A 22955-nucleotide genomic window follows, 5' to 3' on the forward strand; every position below is an offset into this window, starting at 1 on the left:
GGACATGTTTGTGTAATAAACGAATACATAAGTGCTTTTTATTACGTCACAATTTGTGACCGCCGGTCTGTTGCAAATACGCCACTAAACACACGAGGGCGTAAAACCGCAACAGTTGAATGTAACATCCCAATGTAAATGCCAATAAAAAGGGTGTTAATAAGTATGTTTTTTATCTCGCAGAACTGTGGTGAGCTATAAACATCCTGTAGCTGCAACCTAACGGCATCTGATGATATATTTAGACGATCATTGTCTTAAATAAAGCAGTTTAGGCCTAATGCCACTAAATATAAAAACCTAAAATGAATATAAAAAATGAAATGAATGATATATAATTGTCAATATTAACCACGGGCTTCAGGAAAACCAATTCAAATAGTAGCAATATTATTTAAAAAAACAAAAAAACAAACGAAACACATTTTATATAAAATAAAAATAGAATATAACATTAATATTATATTTTATCTGGTAGATGATATCTGGTTTGATATCTGGATGAATGTATACAAGAATATTGCAAACTCATTTATCAAAACCTCACAATCAAACTATAACCGCGCCTTCAAGTGGAACCGGAGGAGAGTTTCTGTGAATGTGGGAGTTTTATTCGTGTGTCGCTTTTAGTTAGGCTCCCCCCATCTCCCCCCCCCCCCCCCTCTCCTCCCTCCCTCCTCCCTCCTCCGGCGCAGCTCAGTGAGCGCAGCGCTTCACACGCGCCCACCAGTTTGCCGGTCGTCCTAAAACTTCACTGTGGCGTTTGCGGCTTCAACTTGGGTTCGTCAAAACTTCGTGCGGTCTCGACATCATGCTGGATTGAGCCCGCGGAACGTCGCTGCTCGGCCGGAGGAGGTGTGAAGTGCCTCCGCTCAGGTTCAAAGATCCCATCATGCAGCGGATCTGCTGATTAGAGGTAAGAGCGACTCTTGGTTGAACCGCAGCACATCGGACAGTGAACGGAACGATAAGTGGGGAAGAAGTGGGGATGTTTTACACCGCAACAGACACATGTGACATAAGTGTTTGGAGTTTAAGTGATGAAGGCGATAAAAAAAAAAAAAAACAATAGAAAAAAATACTCTCTCGACTCACTTTTGGCAATTGTTTGTCCCTTTTTTGGGGAATATTATAGTGATTGCTCACAGCTAACAATACCCTGCCGGCTTTGTGCTGGTAATAAGGCCATTCCACCACAGTGAACATCTACTAAAGGATTTGCAGCTGTCCTCAGCGGCCCGGCTTCTGTTTTTCACTGTTTTTTTCTCCCTCCGCTCATGGGTTGAGGTTTGGCTCCCAGTATCTGCACTGCTTTCCTGTTAATGAGTAAACTGACTCTTGGCTCCTCTTCATTTTGTTTGCACTTTAGGGGGTGAGATCCGTTTCCTACAGGACTGCAGTGTTTGCACAGTGACCCGAAGGCCAGCGAAGAGGTCACAGATGATCCGGGCACCATGGATATCGGCAACGATGTGGATCTCTCCAACAAAAACATCACCCCGCTGTGGAGACCCCGAGGGGACATTCGTCAAAACCACCACGACTCAAGCAAACCAAAACCCCGACCCCTCAGCTGCCACACGAATGGGGTCATGACGACGGACTTCCCCGTGGAGGACAACAAGTGCTCCTTCACCCTGAGCCAACCCGCCGAGAGGCTGGTGGTCGCCGCCCCGAGACGGGGCGAGAACACTGTGGTGCTGAAGCACGTTCTGCACAAACCCTCGAGGAAATCCCGCGTCGTCCGAAGCATCAGCATCGGCCACCTCTCCCACGGACTCTTCTCGCTGGCTAAATTTCGGTCTGAGGATAGAGCCGCTACACTGGACAATAGAGTGTGTAACGGAGATGGGCAGGAAAAGGACCGCCAGAAACGCTCCTCCAACATCTTCAGCATGGGCTCGCGGAGAGAGCAGAAAGCATTCGGGACGAGTTCCCCCTCGTCTGTTGTCAATGCGTCTCCCGTCCTCTCTCAACGCACGCCCAACAACAACAACAACAACTACAACTCCCGAGAACTCTCCTCCCTTTCCTACGCATCCAGCCCCTCTCCTCCCGCCCGGCGCACCCCCACGCCCTCACACAGCTCCACTTCCAGCATCCCCTCCCTCTCCTCCCTCACCTCCTCGGACCCCCCGACCCCGCGCTCCCCGTCGCCAGCCGACAGAGGACGAGAGGACAGAGGGCGGGCGCCCTTTAGGCCGCCCCCGCTCTCGCCGGCCTCCTCGCAGGACGCCAGGCACGCGTCTTCCTCTTCCTCCGTCTCCTTCGCCTCGCTTTCTCCTTCGCTCTCCCCGTCGATCTCTCCCTCTCCCTCGCCCTCCGTCGTCCTCAGCACCCACAGCCCCGCTGCCCTGAAGATGGGCACGCAGCAGCTCATTCCCAAGGGTTTGGCGTCTGACGTTCGGCAAAGCAAGGCGCCTCCCCCCGAGCCCCAAGGCCAAGGCGTAACGGGCTCGCTGGGGTCGGATCCTTCAAAGCGGGCGTTAAAGGCCCTCAGCATGGTAGAGACAGGGACATACTTCTCTACGGGTGGGGGTCACTCCGAGGGGGCAGATGGGGAAACAGAGAGCCCCGGGACGCTGAAGAGGGGGCTGAGGAGTACTTCCTACAGGAGGGCAGTTGTGAGTGGAGTAGACATGGAGGTGCCGTCGGTAGACGCCAATCGGTTGTCCCAGTCCGTCATCCGGTGGTTGGATGAGGATAGGACGGATTCACCGTTCAGCCCAGCAAGTCCTGGAGCTACAAGCCACCAAAGCCCAGGTACCGCTGAGCCCGCCAGCCCCGGGACACCCAAACTGGCCGTCCACAAGGTTTCAAAGCCTGCTGGCCCTGGGAGTGAAAAGCCGACCAGCACGGGGATAAACAAGGTGGGTGGCCTCAAGAAATGAAACTATGTGGCTCTTAAAAAAAAGAGTTTGATATCTCTCATGACAAAAACCTACTGTCTTTTCTTTTTTTTTCGGTTTTGTTTTGCTGTGGTTTAGCTCTTTAGTGTTGTCGGGTAGTAAAATTGTAAAATGACAGCACAGACTGAGTATTGTGGGACAAACTCCGCAGCAGGTCAGAGGAGGCCTTACAAGGAAACAATTAATTGGGTTGTTGGGGGACGTTACGTAATGTGACACCATGCCCACACACACACACACACACACACACACTAACGCACACAATGGCTCTGTAATAAGACAGGAGTCAATGAAGGAGGTCAGCAGAAAGGGCACATGCAGGCCACAGACAGGTGACAGAGATACAGAGGCAGATTTCATTGAAACTTTGTCTATGTTCCCCCTCAACGTTTGTCCAAACTAATGACATTTATGTTCCTTTTTTCATTCAGAGTGCAGACAAGAAAAAGCTTTTAACCACTCAGCGGACGTTTGACAGTGAGGGTGAGCAAACTAATCTGTCTCCCCTTCCTTTTACCTCTTTAATGTATGCTTTTTTTTACCTCTCTGTTTTGTTTTTTAAACTTCAAGATGTCGTTTGTTTTTGTCATCAACAAATGTCTCTTGCAGAGGAAGAGCTGTACCAGAACTACCAAGAGAAGGCCTTACATAATGACTCGGACGAGGATGCCGATTCCAGAGAAGCCAAACCTGACAACGGCATCGTGGTGCAGTACAGACCCATCCGCACCTCCTGGAGCCAGCTCAGTGTGGTCAGACATCACACACACACACACACACACACCACCATTCTACTCGTATCAGTGTCGCTCGTTCTCTACATCCAGCATGGAGACGACCCCACGGCAATCACTCGTGGCTCTGGAGCCTTGGAATGTCAGTGCTCTGGAGAATGCTGTCATATCCAGTTTGGCCACGGTCCATACTCGTCCTCCCCCTGCAGCGGCCTTCCTCTGCCCCTCGCTCTGTTTATCAGGGAACCCGGGAGCCTTCTCTTTTTTTTTTTTTTTTTTTTTTTCGGACAGTCAACCAGACTCCAGAGGGCCAAATGCCACTTTGTTGGCAACTGCACACATTCGTCAGACCGCAAACAGGCGAAAATGCTGCCTTACGTTACGCGGCGTAGTAAGGGATCGGAATGGACGGCTAGAGGAATACAGATGGGATCGATGGGCATATTTAGTTTAGCTACTTCGGCATTCCCATCTGTTTGTTTACTTGATGTGGAGTGAAAGAGTGTTAGTGAAACTAGGCGAGGGCGCAGGAAGAAGCCATTAGGAATGAACTCCGATCCAAATAGACGGGAGATTGGTTTATAGGTTTGAAGTCAAAAACATTCCCCAAATGTTTGCCGTTACTCTTGTTGTGTACACCAGTAACAAATTTGTCTGGCCAGATAGTACCGCATTCATGAGATGCTGACACGTCACTTTTATTTGCCCTGGTGTGTGCGTGTGTGAGCGTGTGTGAGCCTGTCACCTGTCGTCTTTTAGGGTTTGATGAAATGTCCCATACCTCTTTCATACAGTTCCAGGAATCCCCCACTCTAGTTTCAGAAGGTGGAGCTCCATTGGCGCCACCACATAATGTGATCGCTTATAAAATAATGAGACCTAATTGATTGATTGTTTTGAAGTCACACCCACAGAAACTGCAAAACAGTGCAAAGTTCAGCTGGCAAGACACCGTGCAGCGTTGCTCGCTCAGTAAGACCAGACGGCCTCTGATATCTGTTTTTTTCTGATATGGTGCGGAAGGTTTGACAGAAGTGTAACTGATATATGTGCGAAAGGAGAACAAAGGTGGAACCACAAAAGATGTTTGTTCTGCTGTTGGAATGGGAAGCTAGTGGAAAGCCTCTTTGGATATATCTGCATATATGTGTGATCCGGTAGAGTAAAATGTCAATGTGCCACAGCTCATAGTGGCTGCATTGGGCGGAACAGGATATGAAGGCATGATTTTTACTCAGCCACAGGCTGAATACATCACCCCACACCCAGTTCATTCCAAATGATTGCTTTGTTTAAATCGTATTCAAATATTCCTGGACCAAATCTCACCGGCCACATACTTGCTCCTTTATGCCGTCAAGATCTTCCTGTTTCCATTTCCTACAACAACTGTGTCTCCTACCGTACTGAGAATGGTATGCAAAGTGCTTCTGTCTTTGTTTGTGACGACAACGGTGGCACACACACATGGCACGCACTCCTGGCACACACACCTCTGCTACAAATGCAAAGTGCCGCCGACCGGAGAACCAAACTAGTCCAACAAGGGTGACTCTGTATTCTTTTCTTTTTTTCAGGTGAAGAGAAGTGGTCTTTCTGAACGGATGACTCAGGACGAACGCAAAAGACAAGAGGTGGGATTCATGTTTTACACTTTGACGCATGAGTTTAAGGTGAGAGAGATGTTGCGCTACTGGCATGCTAAATTGCTCAACATCTGGGACAGATGTATTTACCTGCATCTCCGTCATATCTAGAAAGACAAGACCAATGAGTATGAACATTGCATTCAGTGACAGATTGGTGTTCACATTGCTATGGAATTGTTCATGTGCACACCAACGTGATTTGTACATCACAGGTATGTCAAGCATGCTCATGACTCAGCTCACCTCATAAAGCAGAGTTTGAGTCAGAACCCAGTGGGGCAACCAAGCAAAGCCACTGGTGCAGGTAGCAAACCGACTGTCACCAAAATAAAACACTTTCTTGAACAAAAAGTCCTCTCTGTTTCCAACAGTCCATTTTTGAGGTGATCTCGTCCGAGCACTCGTACCTCCACAGTCTGGAGATCCTGATCCGCATGTTCAAGAACTCTGCAGAGCTCAGCGAGGCCATGACCAAGACCGAACACCACCACCTCTTCTCCAACATCACCGACGTCTGTGAGGTCAGCAAAAAGTAAGTGCGCAGCTGCTTTGTAGCACAGAATTGTCATCCGATGGAATATTGCTTTACTGTGAGGTAATTTCTAGATGTGTCTGTTGTTGAGGACTTCTAAGTATTAGTTCTTTTATAATGGTTGGTTCTGTTAGGATGCTCTTACATGTTCCGAACTGTCAGTATTTAGCGTTTCTGGTTTTATTAATGAGTTGGATTATTTTCTTCTTTTTCACTTGTGTCTCGTTTGACGATGATGTGAAAAAAAATGACTTTCCAAGTTTACCCGTCCATCACAATTAGATATTCAAGGCCAATGTAACTATGAACTTAAAATGGTCCAATAAACTGAAACTCTAATGCACGAGGGGCCATGAAAGTCGACACCACTGAAAACTGCTGCCTCAGTTGTACGGCACTCCGTTATTTATACAAATGATTGACAGAAGACTTTGTGATCCCACATGTTCTGTTAGGCTTACGTCTAACAGTGCTTTTAACTGTACTATCATTTCTCCATAAGTATTTTAAGGGATTACCGTTTACTATGATAATAGCCTTAAGTGCAACTATAACATAACTGTTTAATGTGGAATTGTCGTGTCGCTCGGCCTAAAAGGCCGGGCAGATGTCACGTTCTCCGTGGCAGCATTCTCTTATCATTCAACAAGCTTGCAATGTGGACTCACCATTCCATAATCAATCAATCAAGGTTTACAATCTTTTCACATTCCCGTTACACACACGTCTACTCCAACTACTCAGCCAATAAGTGTTTACCACATTTTTGGGGTTATTCTAAAAAAAGAAAAACCCTGTGTCAACAATGTGGGTTAATAATTCTTAGCGTAGAATGAGGTTAAGCCAGCCTTAGTCTTTCTGTTGCTTAGGCCGTGAGTTTAGCCGCAGCATTCCCTGCCTCCCCTTGGCAACTGTTCATGACATTTGCTTTGGGATTCCATGTAAGGTTGGCATCCCCCCTCCTCAAAGACTTCCCTCATGGCGCACAATATACCATGAAGGCGAAACAGCTGCTACAGATGATTCCACTCAATTTCTGCAGCCTGTTCAGCGCGTGTGGATCGGCATGAACATTCATACATCTATTACACCTAATTGCCACTTTGCATGAACAGGGGGGACTGTAAATTCCTAAACAATTCCTCCCTGTGTCCAGACGCGCTGCTGTCCATCTCACTCCCTTTTCTCATTCCTGTACACAGACCCCCCCCCCCCTCACACACACATTAATGTGATACTTAACCCTCCCACCTAAATAAGGAGGCCTCCATGGCCCCAAGAAGTAGAGAAGAGGGCACAAAGAGAGACGGCAGCTCAAGTTTGCCAGAATCACCAATGAAAAAAACAACCTTTGTTGTTTACAACATTTTAGCCTTTAAAAAAAGACGGCAGACCTACTGATGTGTGTTGCTGATTCTATTTCACTTAAGACAAACCTCATTCATTCATTCCATCCATAATTCTTGGCCAGCAGCCTCATTTTAAACGTTTGTATTGTTCTTGACCCTGATCTCCCTTGACCTCTTCCCTCATGACTGCATTCTGTTATGGGGTTGAATTTGAACGGCTTTGACCTGCTAAAGCCCTGAATACGCCTTTCAGCACACGGGCCAGAGGAGCTGGTAACTTGGGTTTGGTTTATGTTGTCCTTTGCTCTCATGCCCTAGTTAGAAAGGTCATAGTGCAAAGAGTAAGAGGTCAGACAAGAACACTAGGCGGTTGTTTCCCATAGATAATCACAGTAGCACAGTGGGTGGAGTAGGTGGGGGGGGGGGGGGGGCACTAAAGGTGCTTTTGCAGAAGAGCTCGATCGAACCGGTCAAGTTCAGCGTCCTGTGTTGTGCGACACCTTCCTGTTTGTCACCTTGGATCGCACATGTAAAAACACTCATTCTCTTGAAGTTGGTCATGTGGCGTTCCCTAAAATGGGCCATCTGGCAGAGCTCAGGAAGAGGAAAGCCCTCTGTGTTATGGCTAATGGTAGGCTATGTCTATTTTCAGAGGCGGGGAGTTCCTCTTTTGTGATCTTTCAGCGGGTGCAGAGGAGTTATCTCTGCTTCCTGCCTTCCTGACTTTATATCTGTCATTGTGTCCCATACCCCCCCCATGTAGGATGTCGCCATGTACGCGTTCGAACTCTATGACTAAATAACTTGTATTCATTTCTCACTCAGGTTCTTCAAGGAGTTGGAGGAGAGACACCAACAGAACATTGTGATCAAGGACATCAGCGACATCGTTGACAAGCACGCTCAGTCCAACTTTGACCCCTTCGTCACATATTGCTCCAACGAGGTCTACCAGCAAAGAACCCTGCAGAGGCTGGTGTGAGTGGTCGAGCAACCGCGCAAACAACGTTCTTATATGTAACGGATTTGATGCAATGTGACTGTCCTGACGTTTTGTACCGGGGGGCGGTTTGGTCTCCCCCTCCGCTCGTTTTTCTTTTCCTCTTTGTTTCTCGGTATCGGTTACAACCTCCTGAACACCCAAACTTCCTTTCCGTCCTCTCTTGCAGGTCCAAGAATCCAGTTTTTAAGGAGGTGCTGACCAGGATAGAGAGCCACCCAGACTGCAGGAACCTCCCGATGATCTCCTTCCTCATCCTGCCCATGCAGAGGATCACTCGCCTCCCACTGCTCATGGATGTGAGTGCATTGAAGACATACAGTAGCATGAGCTTTTGAACAGTTTTTATTTATTCATACTACCCTGACTGATTCTGCATTGGGTGTGTTCTAACCTCAGATATGTTTTTGTGACCACATCATTCCACAATTATCTTAAAGAATTTACCCTTCTCCTCTTTCTTTTAATGTTTTTTTTTCCTTCTTCTTCTTCAGTTTCATGCTTCCTTTGGCACCAACTTATTCTGTCCCTACTGTGCCTCTTTGTCCCCCTCCTTTGCTATACGTCCATAGCCCTCTCTCCCTTCCTCCTTCAGTGTCTCCCTACGGACTATGGGGTTTATGCTTGTACACTTAGAGGCTTTTGGATCCTGAGAAAGTTTGGTTTTAACGAATTGCTTCCCACAGTTCCCTTTCTCTGTTCATCAGAATTTTTTCCGGGTTTTGGTTGTGGTGTGCATGGTTGCAAATATTCTTCTGTCTATTTTTTTTTGCATTGCACGAATATTAAAAGGTTACAAGGGGACTTATTTGTCATTGTACGACAGGGTTACACAACGGAATTTACATTGAAGTCCCAATTTGTTACACTTCATATCTGAAGGGGAAGATGAATCAAAGGGTCTCAGAGCCAGAGGAAGAAAGCTGTTTTGAAGTCGACAGCTGACACTTTTTGTATCTCTTGGGAGGGGAAGGAGGTTGTGGCTGGCTGGTTTTGTCTTTTAATTTACTCAAAGCCCTTCACAGGCTCCTCTTCCCACCAGTGTCACCGATTCTCAGTAAATGGGTTCCAGTGAGGTTCTGGGCGGTTTTAGTGCCTTGCAAACCCTGTGCCAGTGTGTAATGTTTGCACTCAGGATACTTTTCATTGCCCTTCTATAAAAGGTGACAATTATTTTGTCTTAAATTTCCAATCAATACCAGGTTTTGGGTAGAAGTTGTTGGTGTACAGCGTGAACAGGAGAAGGTTGAGCGCACTAATACATTTGTGCGGATGGTCCAGTGTATTATGGTGGAGATGGTGGTGGGCAAACCCATCCAAGGCATTTTTTAAAATGTTCATAGGGAGGAATGTAAACAGCAGCTACAAGAGCACTGGTGAATTCTCTGGGCAGATAGTACGGCTTGCTTCTCGACCTAAGATATAAGCCAAGTCCGTTTAATGTCTCTCTTACTGCTTTTCCTGGGTTTTCTGATGGCACACGATTCTGCTGGGCTGCCTGAGATCCGATCTCAAGAGAAGATGCACTTATTACAATCCTTGTACTTTACCTTTACCTGTTCTTTCCCTGTGCCAATGAGTTGTTTTGTCATACATACAGCAAAATCTGTGGGAGCTGCCGCATGCTCCACCATCACCAGCTATGTATTCTACTATAAAGGAGTGTAACTAACTTGAACCTTCACTATATGTTTTGCAGACAATTTGTCAGAAGACTCCAAAAGACTCTGCACAATACGAAGAGTGTAAGAAGGCTTTACAAGCAGTCAGCAAGGTGCGTGGGTTTAAAGGGTCGACCGCAAATATCAATCTGGATTTCTTGTTTGAATTTCTTCTAATCCACACTTTTCCACACATTTATACCTAACATTTGTCATAAGTTGCCATGGTGATGCTATGCCTCAGGGTGCTTGCCGTAGACAAAAGAGGCCTCACTTCAAAAAGCGAAAGGAATCTGTACGTATTTACGTATTTGATAAACTGTGTGTATGTGCAGGTGGTACGAAAGTGCAATGAGGGAGCTCGCACAATGGAGAGAACAGAGATGATGTACACCATCAACTCTCAGCTGGAGTTCAAGATCAAGGTATGCACACAAATTGTTACACCAAAATGTTGGAGCAGCCTCTATACAGAGCGCTGAGGCCCGTTGTGGCCACTGGAGAGAGGTGGGGTGGGGTGGGAGTTGGCGGGGGCCTTGAAGGGCAGATCTTGGACTCCGAGGCTTTAGGGCAGGGGGCATATACACGAGAGCATCCGAAACCAACTCCATCATGAGCGGATTGGACTCCTAAACAGCAGCGTCTTCCTCCTGGGCTCGCTCAGTGGAGAGCAGATCAACCCTCGCAAAAGGCTTATCAGCATTCTTGGAGGGAGCACCCTTCGCCTCTGAGACCTGATGTCTGGAATGGTCCGGTTTGAGTTAACTGCCCCGACGGAGGGAGGCCAACGTCATCCATCAGCAGCTCCAGGTCAGCGAGCTGAGCAGCCCTAATCAGGGCATGGCGCCGCAGTTCATGCACAGGGTTTCCAAGCGGACCTCCCTTTGATGCTCTGTGGCCAAGGAACCAAACAGGTCTCGGAGCCGGGAGAGTTAATGTCGATGCTGGAGAAACGCTGCCATTGTAGCTAATGCGGCTCGCTGAGTGTGAGATCATTCCCTCGACCTTGACAAATAGACCAGGAAACGGTCTATACAGGGGAGCACACCAGCTGTCATTATCAGCGGCGTACCGTGTTGGATTGAGCGAGAAACCGTAATAAAGTCCCCAGTATCCTTATCAGTTGTCTCTACTAGTAAACAGACTCAACCTCCGTGTGCACGAGACGGAGGGAGTCTAAGCAGAGTGAGAAAATAGCTGTTGGCACGCTTGAGAACATATTCTCAGTCTGCACATCCAGCTGTTCCACACATGCAAACGCACAGCTAGAGATTCCTGACGGCACCAACATTTCAGACATTTTTAAATACTTTACAAAGATCTATTGCTGTTTCCGCTTCTTCACGTTCCCTTTTTTCATTTCTTCCGCAGCCTTTCCCCCTGGTCTCATCCTCCAGGTGGATGGTAAAGAGAGGAGAACTGACTGCCTTTGTGGAAGACAGCGGCATCTTCCTCAAACGGACATTGCGGCAGCAGGTTTATTTCTTCCTCTTCAATGATGTTCTCATCGTCACGAGGAAGAAGAGGTGAGTCTGGTCCTGGCGTGAATTAGGCTTAAGTGTGCAGACTGTTCTCATAACTCACCTGTTCTGACATGTTGAAGCGGAAACTCTAACCATAAATCGCCTATGGACAAGACCCTGCACAGGGTGTGTAATATTTTCCTCTATGCTGTGGTCCTTTTTTGCTGCGTTTGCATGTTGGCGAAAAAAGAAAGCAAAACTATTGTGAGCAAAACAGATGTGTCACAGTCACAACGTGAATACAGCTGAGTTGAGGAGAATTCTTAAGAATTTGAACACCCTTCATACAATCGGACCGATCTTCCCCACTGCCATCCTCCGTTACGGGTGTGTTGTTTTTTCAGCGGAACAGGTGCAGTCACCTGAAACTGCTGCGACTCGGCACCGTGAACCTGAGCCTGTTTTTCTGAATGTTGTGTCGCTCTGCTGGTGCGACGCATCACCTGGAACTAACCTGCTTAGTGCCGGCCTCTTTTAGTGAGTCTCCTCCTCCTGGTTTCCTCTAGTTTTAGGCAAACACCATGAAAACGAGCCACCGAGATGACGTCCTTGAAACGGTGTGGTTTTCACCACTTTGCGCACACAAGTTTGTCTATTTCTGCCAAAAAAGAAATCTGGAAGTCATTGTCCTAAAAAAAAAAGGAAAAAAAATCCTGATTTTTTTTGGGGGGGGGGGGATCGTAAAAAATGGAAAGGAAACATTCCATGTGATGTTTTTCTGGGAATCTGAGCCTGGCCGGAATACCCCAGCAGCGCATGGTGTCAGGCCTGTGTTAGGAAGAGGGATTTGGGAGGAGGGAGTGCTGCGGGATCACAGCGCGTATTAGTGCGCCTGCGCAGACGCTGTTATCATGTTGGTCTGTGCTGCAGGTGAGTGGCGGAGCTCTGCTGTTGCACGCTACTCTACTGCACCACATCTGGAGGAATCAAAACAAACCCCCACCAGGAGGCTGGCCAGACACAGCGCGGTCACGCACATAATGGTGCAACGGCTCCTTCCTTAGTCATCATGACTTGGAGCTTGTTGCAGGGTAGCTTACGATCAGCCAACCCAACGGTGTTGCCAAAGGCAACCGTGTTGTGTGCTCGGATCCTTTCGGCTGCTTCTTGACTCATTTCTCTTGCGTCTGCATTTTAGGGAGTACCGTGAACACCAGAAGGGCGTCTGCAAAGGTCAAAGCAACGGCGCTTCCACAGTAGAGAAGAAAAACATACCCGTGACCTCAGAGCGTCTTCAGTTTTATAGGATTATACGTCAGATATATGTAGAAGAAAGGCTGTGTTTTATTTTGATTTGGAATCCTCATGATTGATGCGCTGTCTTTGGTTAATGTCCAATAGTTTGGTGTTGAATGAAGAGTAGAATTAATCACCAATAAGATAATTACAAGTTTCAAATATAAAGATCTAAACAGCCATGTTTGTTAGTTTACTTATTCTGGTATTATTAAGGAGATAAACGATTCAATAAGAGATTGTTTGATTTAAAATCTGCTTTTTTTTTTTTTTTATCAACTTCAAAATCAAACCGGCTCTTGGAAAACCAGGCGCATGTCAGACTGGGCTCTTGTCACGCATTGGGGAAAGTTTTGATCTGCTGCTCTCTGGCTCACAGGAACACTTACATAACGCTGAGTCCACACCAGCTGGCTCCCCTCTCATCTTCACCCCCCCGCCCCCTTTTTCCTGTGTGATGCTGGGCATCATCTAAACATTCAGTATCCCACTTCATCTCTCTACTCCTTTTTCTCCTTCCGCTGTGTTTTCTTTCTGTTAATCCTTTTTCTTTATGTGCTTTGTGTGTGTGCGTGCAAGCCTATAATCCCAACACTTTCAGTTCTTTGCTTTTTTTTTTTCTTCCTTCTGTTTGTTTGACTTAGCGAAGTCTAAACACACCTACTGTACTTTGCACCAGAACATCAAGCTCTTACAATTTATGTGCGTGTCTGTGTGTGTGTCTGTGTGCGTGCCTGTGCGCGTCCATGCGTGCAAACGGTCATGCTTGAATGTCTGCCTGCATACTTTACTCAGAATTGTAAATCTTCATCTCTCTGATGCTTCGTGTTGATTCAGTTGTTGAAGAACTGGTTGTACATTGGGAAGATGGCAGCTGGCACAGTTGCCATGGTGTGTGTGTGCGTGCGATGCCTGTGCTATCTCTAATGGCAGGCGTTTTCATTCCAAGTGTGTCTGTTTGTTCTTTTTCTCTGTGCAAGTAGTTTATGAGGAGGCCACACGGTGGATGGATTATTTTGGTTGTTATATCAGTTTCTAACACTCCTTCAACAAAGGACGTATTCATATATAAACTGTTATTTACTTTCATTCCTCTAATTAGCAATAATCCAACACTGTATACCCACCCACCCACCCCACACACTTAAAGATCCCCACCCATCCTATTCCCCCGCATCACGTTCATGGCATTCCAGGCATTTCATCTATGGGCCTGTCAGGAGCCAGAATGGTGATGACCCCTTATGTTACCCCTGAACATTGTTTAAGGTTTTGTGTGAAAATGAAGTGAAAATAAAGGACACCAAACATCGAGGATGTATTAGTTAATACTAAAAACACACAAACCAACTCTGACATTTTTAAGGCTAAAGCTCTTTATTAATACGATTATTGAATTAGAAGAATTCTGCCTCCATAGGGCAAGGCGGTCCAGTCACTCCTGTAAGCAAGATACACTGTGATAATTCAATAGGTTAGTAATAAAGGGTCGGCGTGGTTAAGCCCAACGCAGAGAGTAGCTTTTGGTTACAGTTGGATACAGCCTCAGTGTGCTTGCCTTCCCATCCACTGCTTCTGGTTTTATTCGATCCGTCTCTCCCTGAACTCTCTTTGCAAGAGGTCTAATTGGTTGTGGGGAAACAGGCTTTTATTTATATTGGTTTACAAAAGGGGCTGAACCTTTTTGAGAAGCTCCCAACCATGACTGGATTCTCCAACCGGTCATGACCTCAGCGTGTGAGGGAATGATGATGTGTGTGTGTGTGTCTTTAGTGAAAGAGGCAGGCAATAAGATAAGGACAGATACTCGCTGTTTGTTAAACCGCTGCCTTTGTCCATCCTTGAGTTTGTCTCAGCTCGGCTGCTGTTTCTGTTTCTGTTCTTCAGAGCAGTATGAAAACACACACACACACACACTATTTCTCCCTCTGTAGTTCCATTTTAGAGGCACCGTGTTTCACAACCAGCTCCAGATGTTTCTTACTCGCACTCTGCTGGACACAGGTTGGTGGTAAATGTACCCGTGGGGAATAGCCGTGTACTGAAGGACCCAGAGGGCAGCTGATTTAGTGTAAGGACACGTGAATGTTTTCACTTTTCACACAGAATCTGAGACCAACTGTGACAGCTGATTTATTAATCCAGGTGAATTTGATTAATCACACATTTGAAACCTCTCAGGGGTTAAATTGCTGAGGTACCGTGAAACTAAATCCCTACTGCAAACAATGATCTTCATATGATGTTTAACAGGAAGTGGACGGCTGGGACGGTGGCTCGGGTACACACTAATGAGCTAATACTATTTTTTTGTAGGCTATATACAATTGTGTTGCAATTATTATTGCAGCACAACTATTTGCTTTGGTTCATTTCTCGATTATAGTAATATTTATCGTATTTGCTTAAAATCAATTAGACAATAGGAAAAAAAAACAATATTCATTCTTTAACAGCTTCAATCTAAAACATTTTGACTAAATACAAAAAAGACATCATAGTATATTTTCATTAAAATTCATTTCACCACAGCAAAGAAAGTCAGAAAAAAAAAGATTTTTGTCAAATGGAAATTTAGAGGGAGAAAAGCAGATGAATCCACATCTACGTTTGAACAGCAACTTGCTAGAAGAGTATCTTAAGATATAACAACAGATAGTATCTGTTATCATCAAGTAAACAAACCGTTTTGATCTTGAAATAATGTCATGAAAAGTTTCTGACTTTTTTTTTTCTTTCTATCTGCCTCTAATTAAAGCCATGCATCTGTTTCAGTGACGAGAGCTACTCTGTGATCGACTACGCTCTGAGGGACCAGATCTCGGTGGGTTCCTGCCAGCCGCAGGATCTCAACCTGTCACCGGTCAGAAGCACCGCCAGCATGCTGAGCCCGCGGCAAGCTGGCGCCAACCACCTCTTCCGTCTGCGTTTCCGTAGCAACCACTCCGACGAAAAGGTGCCCATGGTGCTGGGGACGGAGTTGCTGTGAGTGTTTTCATTTTGTTACCTTTGTCTCTCTTTGGTGTGCTATTTTTGTATCACTATCCCATGGCTGTTAGGCATGTGATCAATCACTTCTCTGATATACACCCCCCCCCCCCCCCCCCCGCCCCCTCAGGTCCCCCTCTTCTCCCTAAAACACACATTTTACTGCCTTATCTTTCCTTTATGTGCTTTAATATGCTTTATAAAGCATTATCGCTTCTCCTTAGCTCTTATTTCTAAGTCTCTTTCTGGGCCGTGACGAGTCACAGGGATATTTAGTTACATCTATTTTCAAGCCACCGTCCGGGCCGGACTGCTTGTTGTTTATGTGATCGAGGGAAAGGGAAGTTTATTAGCCGCGCTGTCTGCCGAAGTCCTGTAACGCAGTCCGGCTGTACCGGGTAATTCTTTTATGTTGACCGAGCATCTTCTTACCCAAACATCGAGCATCGCTCTCCGGTTGAAGACTGCTGGCTGTAGCTGACGTGTTTTTGCATGAGCAGCGTAAATGATTTCTCATAAAGTCTGATTTAGGAATACAGTCGGGTCACGTCTGCAGCGGTGTTGTCTCGCTTTGTACAGCTAGTAGATAAGCAATGGTTGTTTAGATAGATTATATAACCCGCACAAACAAAGAAGGTCTGTCATATATCGGGCTTCATACAGGGTGCACACACACACACACACACACACACGTACACTAATGTGCAAGGGAGGCGTAAACACATATTTCACTGTAATTATTTTGTGTGGTAGAAGGCTTTGTTAGTGTTTTCATATGCACAGGGCCGGTTCCTCCTCATTCCTGTGTACTTTGAGAACTGTCTCATTACAGAAGGAGTGTTATTCAGCTGCACTGTACAAAACTCTTCTCTTAACCCCTTTTTAAAAATGTTATTTAATTTTTTTTTTTTTACATCTACTTCTACTACTTCTGCCGAAATACAATCTGTAAGAGTTTTAATATGACTATTTTAGTATATAATAATAAAAAAAAGTAAAAAAAAAAAAGTACTTTAAAATGTATATTGTCATATTATACATATAGGTGAGCAAGCAAGCATCAGAGTACTGAGCTGTAGTCACTTAACCCCTCAACGGTGGCTCTGCCCAGATGTGCTGCATTGCTCAACGAGGTGCATCTGGCCTGGAACGAAGCTCTTTAAAGCTCCTGTTCTGCCGGCAGCAGAACGGCAGCTCTTTCTGCCTCTCAGCCTCGGCTGTGGTTGTGTTGTCTGCATGCCTTCTGATGTGGATGAATCCCATGGATGTTCGTGGTGTTTTTAAGGTGTCTTCTGTTTTGATTCGGCACAGTGGTGCAGTGTTATCCGGCCCACAGGTTTGCCCGAGTGACGTTATTCCCGTTTGTAATTGGAAAATAAGTTTGACAGTTTGGTGCACGTGTGTTCGCGCCCCTGCTGTATATGTGAAACCAGAACAAAGCGCCTGCAGTGTTAAGCGTGACCGTTTGGGAGACGACTTCCAAGTGCTGCCCGCTGGGCCTTACGTACGCCCCGTGTACACATGATGAGGTCTAACAGCGCATTGTCCAGTGTATTGTCGTGCTGGAAAACCCCTTGACTACCCCCCCACCCCGCACAGGTGAAGTTTGGGGTCCCGGTTTAATGGCGTATGTGAGTGCAGGGCTGCGTTCACTGTAGTGCTGCAGAAGTCGAGGAGAGGAGACCCTGGCAGGCATCCATCGTTGCGGGTAGTTGCTAAGCATTGTTTAAGCGGTTGCTTAGCAGCGGCCCATTGTTAAGAGGGCTGTTTCCCACGACTAGCTCCTCCCCCCGCCCCAATCCCACCACCCCCTCCTCAGGTTTCCTCACTCGGCCCTCCTCTTCTTCACAGTCCTGTGTCTGTGTGAATGACGGCAGACAGTTTCTGCTCTTTGTTTTTCGATGACCAGAATATCTTCCTCGTCTTTGGGCCATTCATCCCAATTTAGTAATAATAACCCAACATGACTCACGGAGGTGGTGGGACATGGGGCCTTTTTAGGCTTCTGTCAGAGTAAAGAGGCAGTGAGGACAACATGTAGTATTGAGGCTACAAAAGAAAAGGACTCCAACCAATGAATGTTTTAGCAGTTTACTCCAGCTAACTATTTATATCATCATCATCATCATCATCATTATTCTGGGCTGTAAGTGCCAAATTTAAATGATTTATCTTGTGCGTCTAGACCAAAGCTGATTAAATGATCACAGATGGAAAAAGAGACCTTTCTGGATAGTTCTCCTGATTCTGTTCAACTCAACACCATCAAAAGGGTACAGACCGTAAAATGTAAGGACTAGTTTGTGCAGGAATACTTTGTGCATCCGCCCCTCTGTGTTTGGCTGGGAAAGCAATGGTGGCTGTATTACACGCGCTTCCCTACACTGTTTACTTGACCACTGAGTTACAATGTATAAAACACATTCTGATGTTTGTCATTGTAGTTTTTTGTGTGTAAATTAAACCATTGGAATGAACATCGACGCGTGTTGGTCAGTGTGAGTGGATCTACTTTCAGTTCAGTTCAGCCTGCACCGTACCTGTCCAAGACGCTGCATCCACCAGACTTCTCTTTGACCGCAGCGGTGACGTGTTACACCAGGAATTCAGACAGCTGGATCAGAAATGGCACAAGGACGCCTGTGTAGCGTCAGCCAATGTCTTTTTCTTTTCTGTCTGTGTCCTTTTTCTCTGTACCCTTTTGTCTGCTGTGCACATGGCAGTGCCTCTTCCCCGTGACCCCCGGCTGACTTCAGCTTCTCTGTTAGTGGAACAGAGCAGCTACGGAAGTCTGCAGCAAAACAGTCCTGTTGGCCAGACATGCGCCCGTAACACAGAGCACCATTGGTTCCATAGATACGGCAACCAGAGGGCAGAGTACGTCCTTCTGTTGCACACTTTGCCATCACTTTTTATACATTTTTATTCATACATCTGCTTGCGATTAAGTTGTTGTTTTTGATTATCTCACTAAGTCTGCTTTTGCTTATGTGATAACGAGAAACTTAGTGACGGGAATTCTCTCTGCCTGGGATTTTCCCCGGCTGGTCGGAGGGAGATTTAGTGGGGGTTTTTGTCGGCGAAGGAATTGTGATCTAATATCGTTGTGACCGGTGGTTCAGTGGAAACGAGCTTCGTCGGGTGTAAAAAAGGAGTGAGCAGAAAAGGACACGGGAGGAGGGGAAACGGGGGTCTGCTGGTGATTTTACGCTGGCAGAGGATGGAAAGAAGCCGTCATTTCCCTTTTATCTGCTGGTGAGAAAGAGGTTTTATAGCGTAACGGCAAGGCCTCTCTTCCTTTCAGAGGTTAAGGGAGAAGCTTCGACAACAGATTTATGGTTCTTGGCATTCCCTCGCATGTTGGGATTAATGGTTAATGGCAGAGAAAGCTTAACCCTCTCTTACTACTTGAAAGGGCTTTGAGTCAGTATTCACATGTCTGCACGTAAACACACAAACACTCTGTTGAGCGGCTTTTTGTTGTGTCTCACACTCCGCAGACAACCGCTCACTGTCTCTCAAGCCCGTGTGGGTCCCTGTGCTCCGTATATTTTGAACACATTTGTATTCATACTTAGGATGAAGTATTTCAGGTGTTGATGCATGAGAGAGAGCGAGCTGCCGTGATGATGATGTGTTGTCCACGAGGCCACATGGATCTGTCGGCATGTGCGTCCAGCTGTCAAACCGACAGATGCCTTTCCCACGGAGCAGCTCCCATGTTTCAAGTACTCGCGCATTCAGCACGAGGACGTCCGCCGGCCTCCCTTCCCTCGAACGCCACAAGCAATGTTCACGTAGTTAGTAAAATGTCTCCTCAACTGTTGGAGGCATCGCCGTGGAACTTGGTGCAGACAGACATGTTAATGTCAGAAGGGAATTGCACTTTGGTTGATGACCAAATCCGTGCTAAAGTAACAAAACTCCCAACAGACTCCGCTGTGGTTGGTGTTCAATGCTAATTAGCATTAATTAAACTTGCAAGATAAAAAGACACACATCAAACCTGCCAAATATTGGTGTGTTAGCATTGTCATTGTTGGTAGTAGTAGTTGGAGGTGAGCATGAAGTTACCTGCCTAAATACATCTTAACTACTACATTACTTAGTGACTATATTCCAACTGGACTTTGGACCTCACAATGCCATTTTTAAGATGTCAATTATTAAACATAGAAGGAAATGAAGAGTGATGATTGGTGTTGATTTGAGATTCTAAAATGTATCATTTGACCTCAAGGTCACACTTATATCAGACACACAATTGCAGTGTGGGTCCAATCATTTCATTTTAAAAGCTTAAAGTGATGTGAAACAGTCCAGCTAGTTGTAGAATGCTGACGTGAACTTGTTCGTTCCAACTTGTGCGTCCAGTAAAGGATTAAAACCGCATGTGCACAAAGGGAACGCAATAATGAGGTCTGACTCACGGCGCTGTCGCCTGTCCGAGGTGGGGAGACTGTCCCGCTATTACTCATCTCCAGTGCCGAGTCAGCGGGGGCCCACTCGGGGTCTGTTAATGAACCCCCTTTATCTCTCCCACTCATTGTAAATACCCCCTCCCCCCTTCCGTCGTCCATGAGAACAGGTGAAATGGAGTTTCATGGAACCCAACCTGTGCGACTCCACCCACTGTGTCTTTCCCACGAAACACACAGAGGGAGGTGGAGTCGGGAGAGGGGGAGCTGGGGGGGGGGCAAAAGCAGGTCTCAACCCTGCGGGGAATCGGCTTTGTGCTTGTTCTCCTCAGTTCTCTGCGACTGAAAAACACACCTCTGTTCTGTCATGGGGGGCCGAGGAGTGGGGGGGGGGGAGAAAGCAGAACTCGCTCTGCTACTAAGTCATGTATTTTCCTCAATAGTCATCTTGTGACCTTCCTTCTTGGAGCTGCGTTCACTTTCGAAACGGCCGTGACGTAGCGTGTGCCGGTGTAACAGAGGCTTTACAATAACAACGTAAAGTTCTAGGTATCACCCCCCCTCCCCCATAGCGAGCAGAACTATTTTAATGGCAGAACTTCTTCATGTGCTGACGTTTTGTGCTTTTAGGAATGAGCGTGCGCGGTGGATCAGCGCCCTGGGCCAGAATGTCAACAGCAGCAAGAGTCAGGACAGAACCAGTAAGTGACAAACAGTCAAATGTGTGGCAACGTGCAGGTATTCTGGCTTCCTTTTGCTCTCTTGGCCTGTAGCACCACCTTGTGGTCATTTGACAAACAGATTTTTAAAACACGCTTGTTTGTTCGGGTCCGTTTGTAACGTATCTGAGGTGATCTATGGATTTGTGTTTGTGCCGTAGACGTCATGCAGGTGGAGGTGATCAGAACGTACACAGCCAAGCAGCCGGATGAGTTGTCCCTGCAGGTGGCGGATGTGGTGCTGGTTTCGCAGACCGTAGAGGACGGTAGGTTCTCTCTCTCCCACCTTTTAACGCTCGCTCGTTTCCTAGTTCTTTCTCCCTCAACCTCTTTAGTATTCCCCACATTCACCTTCTCGTTTCAACAGTGTCCTTTCATCATGCACGTTCATATACAGTCTTCCTCCATACCCATCTGTCTAATATAATGGACCGTATACGTGTTTGAAGATGTGCTTCACACCTAAACAAAAGCACAGGCCCGAAAGGTGCTTTCCATTTCGGTGGCCATAGCAACGGTCTTTGCAGTTGGCACTGAGCATCATTTTTCATACGTCTCTTCGTTTTATCCTCTCAGGGTGGTATGAAGGTGAGAGACTGCGCGACGGAGAAAGGGGGTGGTTCCTCGCAGAGTGCGCCCAACCAATCACGTGCCAGGCCACCATTGAGCGCAACATGCAGCGGATGGACCGCCTGCAGGGGTTGGAGACCAATGTATGAGCCGGATGTGCTTAAAAAACAACAACAACAACACAGCGGGCTTTTCTCAGCGATCCCAAACAAATACGTTCAGTAGCAACGTCGCCGACCTGCCTTTCAGGGGCCAGGTGGACGCGGCGGGGCTCACAGTGGGATGAAGAAGCAGCACGTAGCTCTTGACACGTCAGCGTTCACGCCGAACACAAGACGAAGAAGAGATTGCTGATCGCAATTGTGGGTGGAGGCGGTTACATTCTTTCATTACTGGCTCAGCGAATAGACGTCACACGCAGAGTCACTTCCCCGCTACTCAACAGCTTTTGGTGTGAAATTTGTAAATATTTTTACCCCAACGTACTTTTCGACGAGCGCTATGCGATAATTGGAACTAGGGAATCACCAAAGGAGGTGAAGTAGACACCAGCGGCGTGGAGATGACAGCCGCCTGATGTGTGCTCTGTTAATGAGGATCGTCGGGCCGTGTAATTAGGAGCTTGTAACTAGGAAGATGTTGACTGTGAAGGAGATAATAAGGATAGACGGAGGAATTGGGAGCTTATTCACAGCGTGTTAGTGTAGAAGTTTCAGTAGCATCAGAGACCATTACATCTATGAGGAAGTTTGGTTAGAAAAATGAAGGGGACGTGGCTTCAACTGAATGTCCGAATCAATTGAATGAGGATTACGGTTCTTTGTATAATCTCAAGACATCAGTGATGTTAAGTAGAAGGGCCGGGCATCCGTCCTCTAGCTCGCTGTCTGTCCCCGCCATGAATCAGGCTCTACATTTGTGTCACAGATCCCATTCTTCTTCCCATTGACTCATTGAGTTGGACAGCATGAAATATCACGTGCCCTGGAGGCCAGCCAAGGGGTGTAAATATCCCCCCCCCCCCCCCCATCCCCCACCCTAAGGATTTATAACTGATGTTACAGAGGCAAGCTGAATTCATGTGTATGTGTGTGTGTGTGCGCGCTGATGGGGCGACCGGAAAAGAAGCGCAGCCCTGCTTTTAATGTGATCGTCCAACATGAGTCATCCTTTTTTTTAAAAAAGTGTTGCCATGGCGAGCCAAAGGAAACGAATGGCTTGGTCAGAGCGTGGCGGTAACACCATCCATTAAGCTCACTGCTCCGGCCCAACCCGAAGTGACAACCTCAACCGGTGGGCTACATGGGGGCGGGGGGGGACACGGGTATCCAGGTGAAGCTTTGCATTTGCACTCAGGGAAAATTAGCTCTGCGATACCACGCGTAAGCATGAAATTATCTTTATTTCGATGACTTCCTGTACTTATTTACTATTGTAAATCATCTGTGTATATGTAAATCCGCCCTCAGTGGTAACATGTTTGCCAAAATACAAATTTGTATAGCAGAAACATGTTTAGTCAACCTTTATAAATATCAGCCACTATAAATAAAAGCTTGATTGCCTGGGACCTGTCATTTACTCTGTGATAAATAATACATGCACTCGCCATTTAGGACAATACATGTGCCATTTGTTCTGCGTGCACATTACAGAAATGTAAATAA

The 22955-nt window shown here is 46.6% G+C and overlaps 1 protein-coding gene across 1 annotated transcript; it reads left to right on the forward strand.

The window, feature by feature from the left end:
• The first annotated feature begins 677 nt into the window (after positions 1–677).
• LOC120819459 (rho guanine nucleotide exchange factor 26-like) lies at positions 678–22858 on the forward strand. The gene is made up of 15 exons (XM_040176902.2): positions 678–916; positions 1370–2870; positions 3341–3392; positions 3519–3661; positions 5221–5277; positions 5664–5824; positions 7999–8151; positions 8343–8472; positions 9873–9947; positions 10170–10259; positions 11206–11360; positions 15369–15578; positions 20630–20700; positions 20880–20984; positions 21295–22858. The coding sequence occupies exons 2-15, from the start codon at positions 1455–1457 to the stop codon at positions 21435–21437; spliced, it is 2961 nt and encodes a 986-aa protein (XP_040032836.2). The 5' UTR covers positions 678–916; positions 1370–1454; the 3' UTR covers positions 21438–22858.
• Positions 22859–22955: the final 97 nt, after the last annotated feature.

Source organism: Gasterosteus aculeatus, chromosome 1 (genome assembly GCF_964276395.1).
Source record: "Gasterosteus aculeatus chromosome 1, fGasAcu3.hap1.1, whole genome shotgun sequence".
In the NCBI taxonomy this organism is placed as follows: domain Eukaryota; kingdom Metazoa; phylum Chordata; class Actinopteri; order Perciformes; family Gasterosteidae; genus Gasterosteus; species Gasterosteus aculeatus.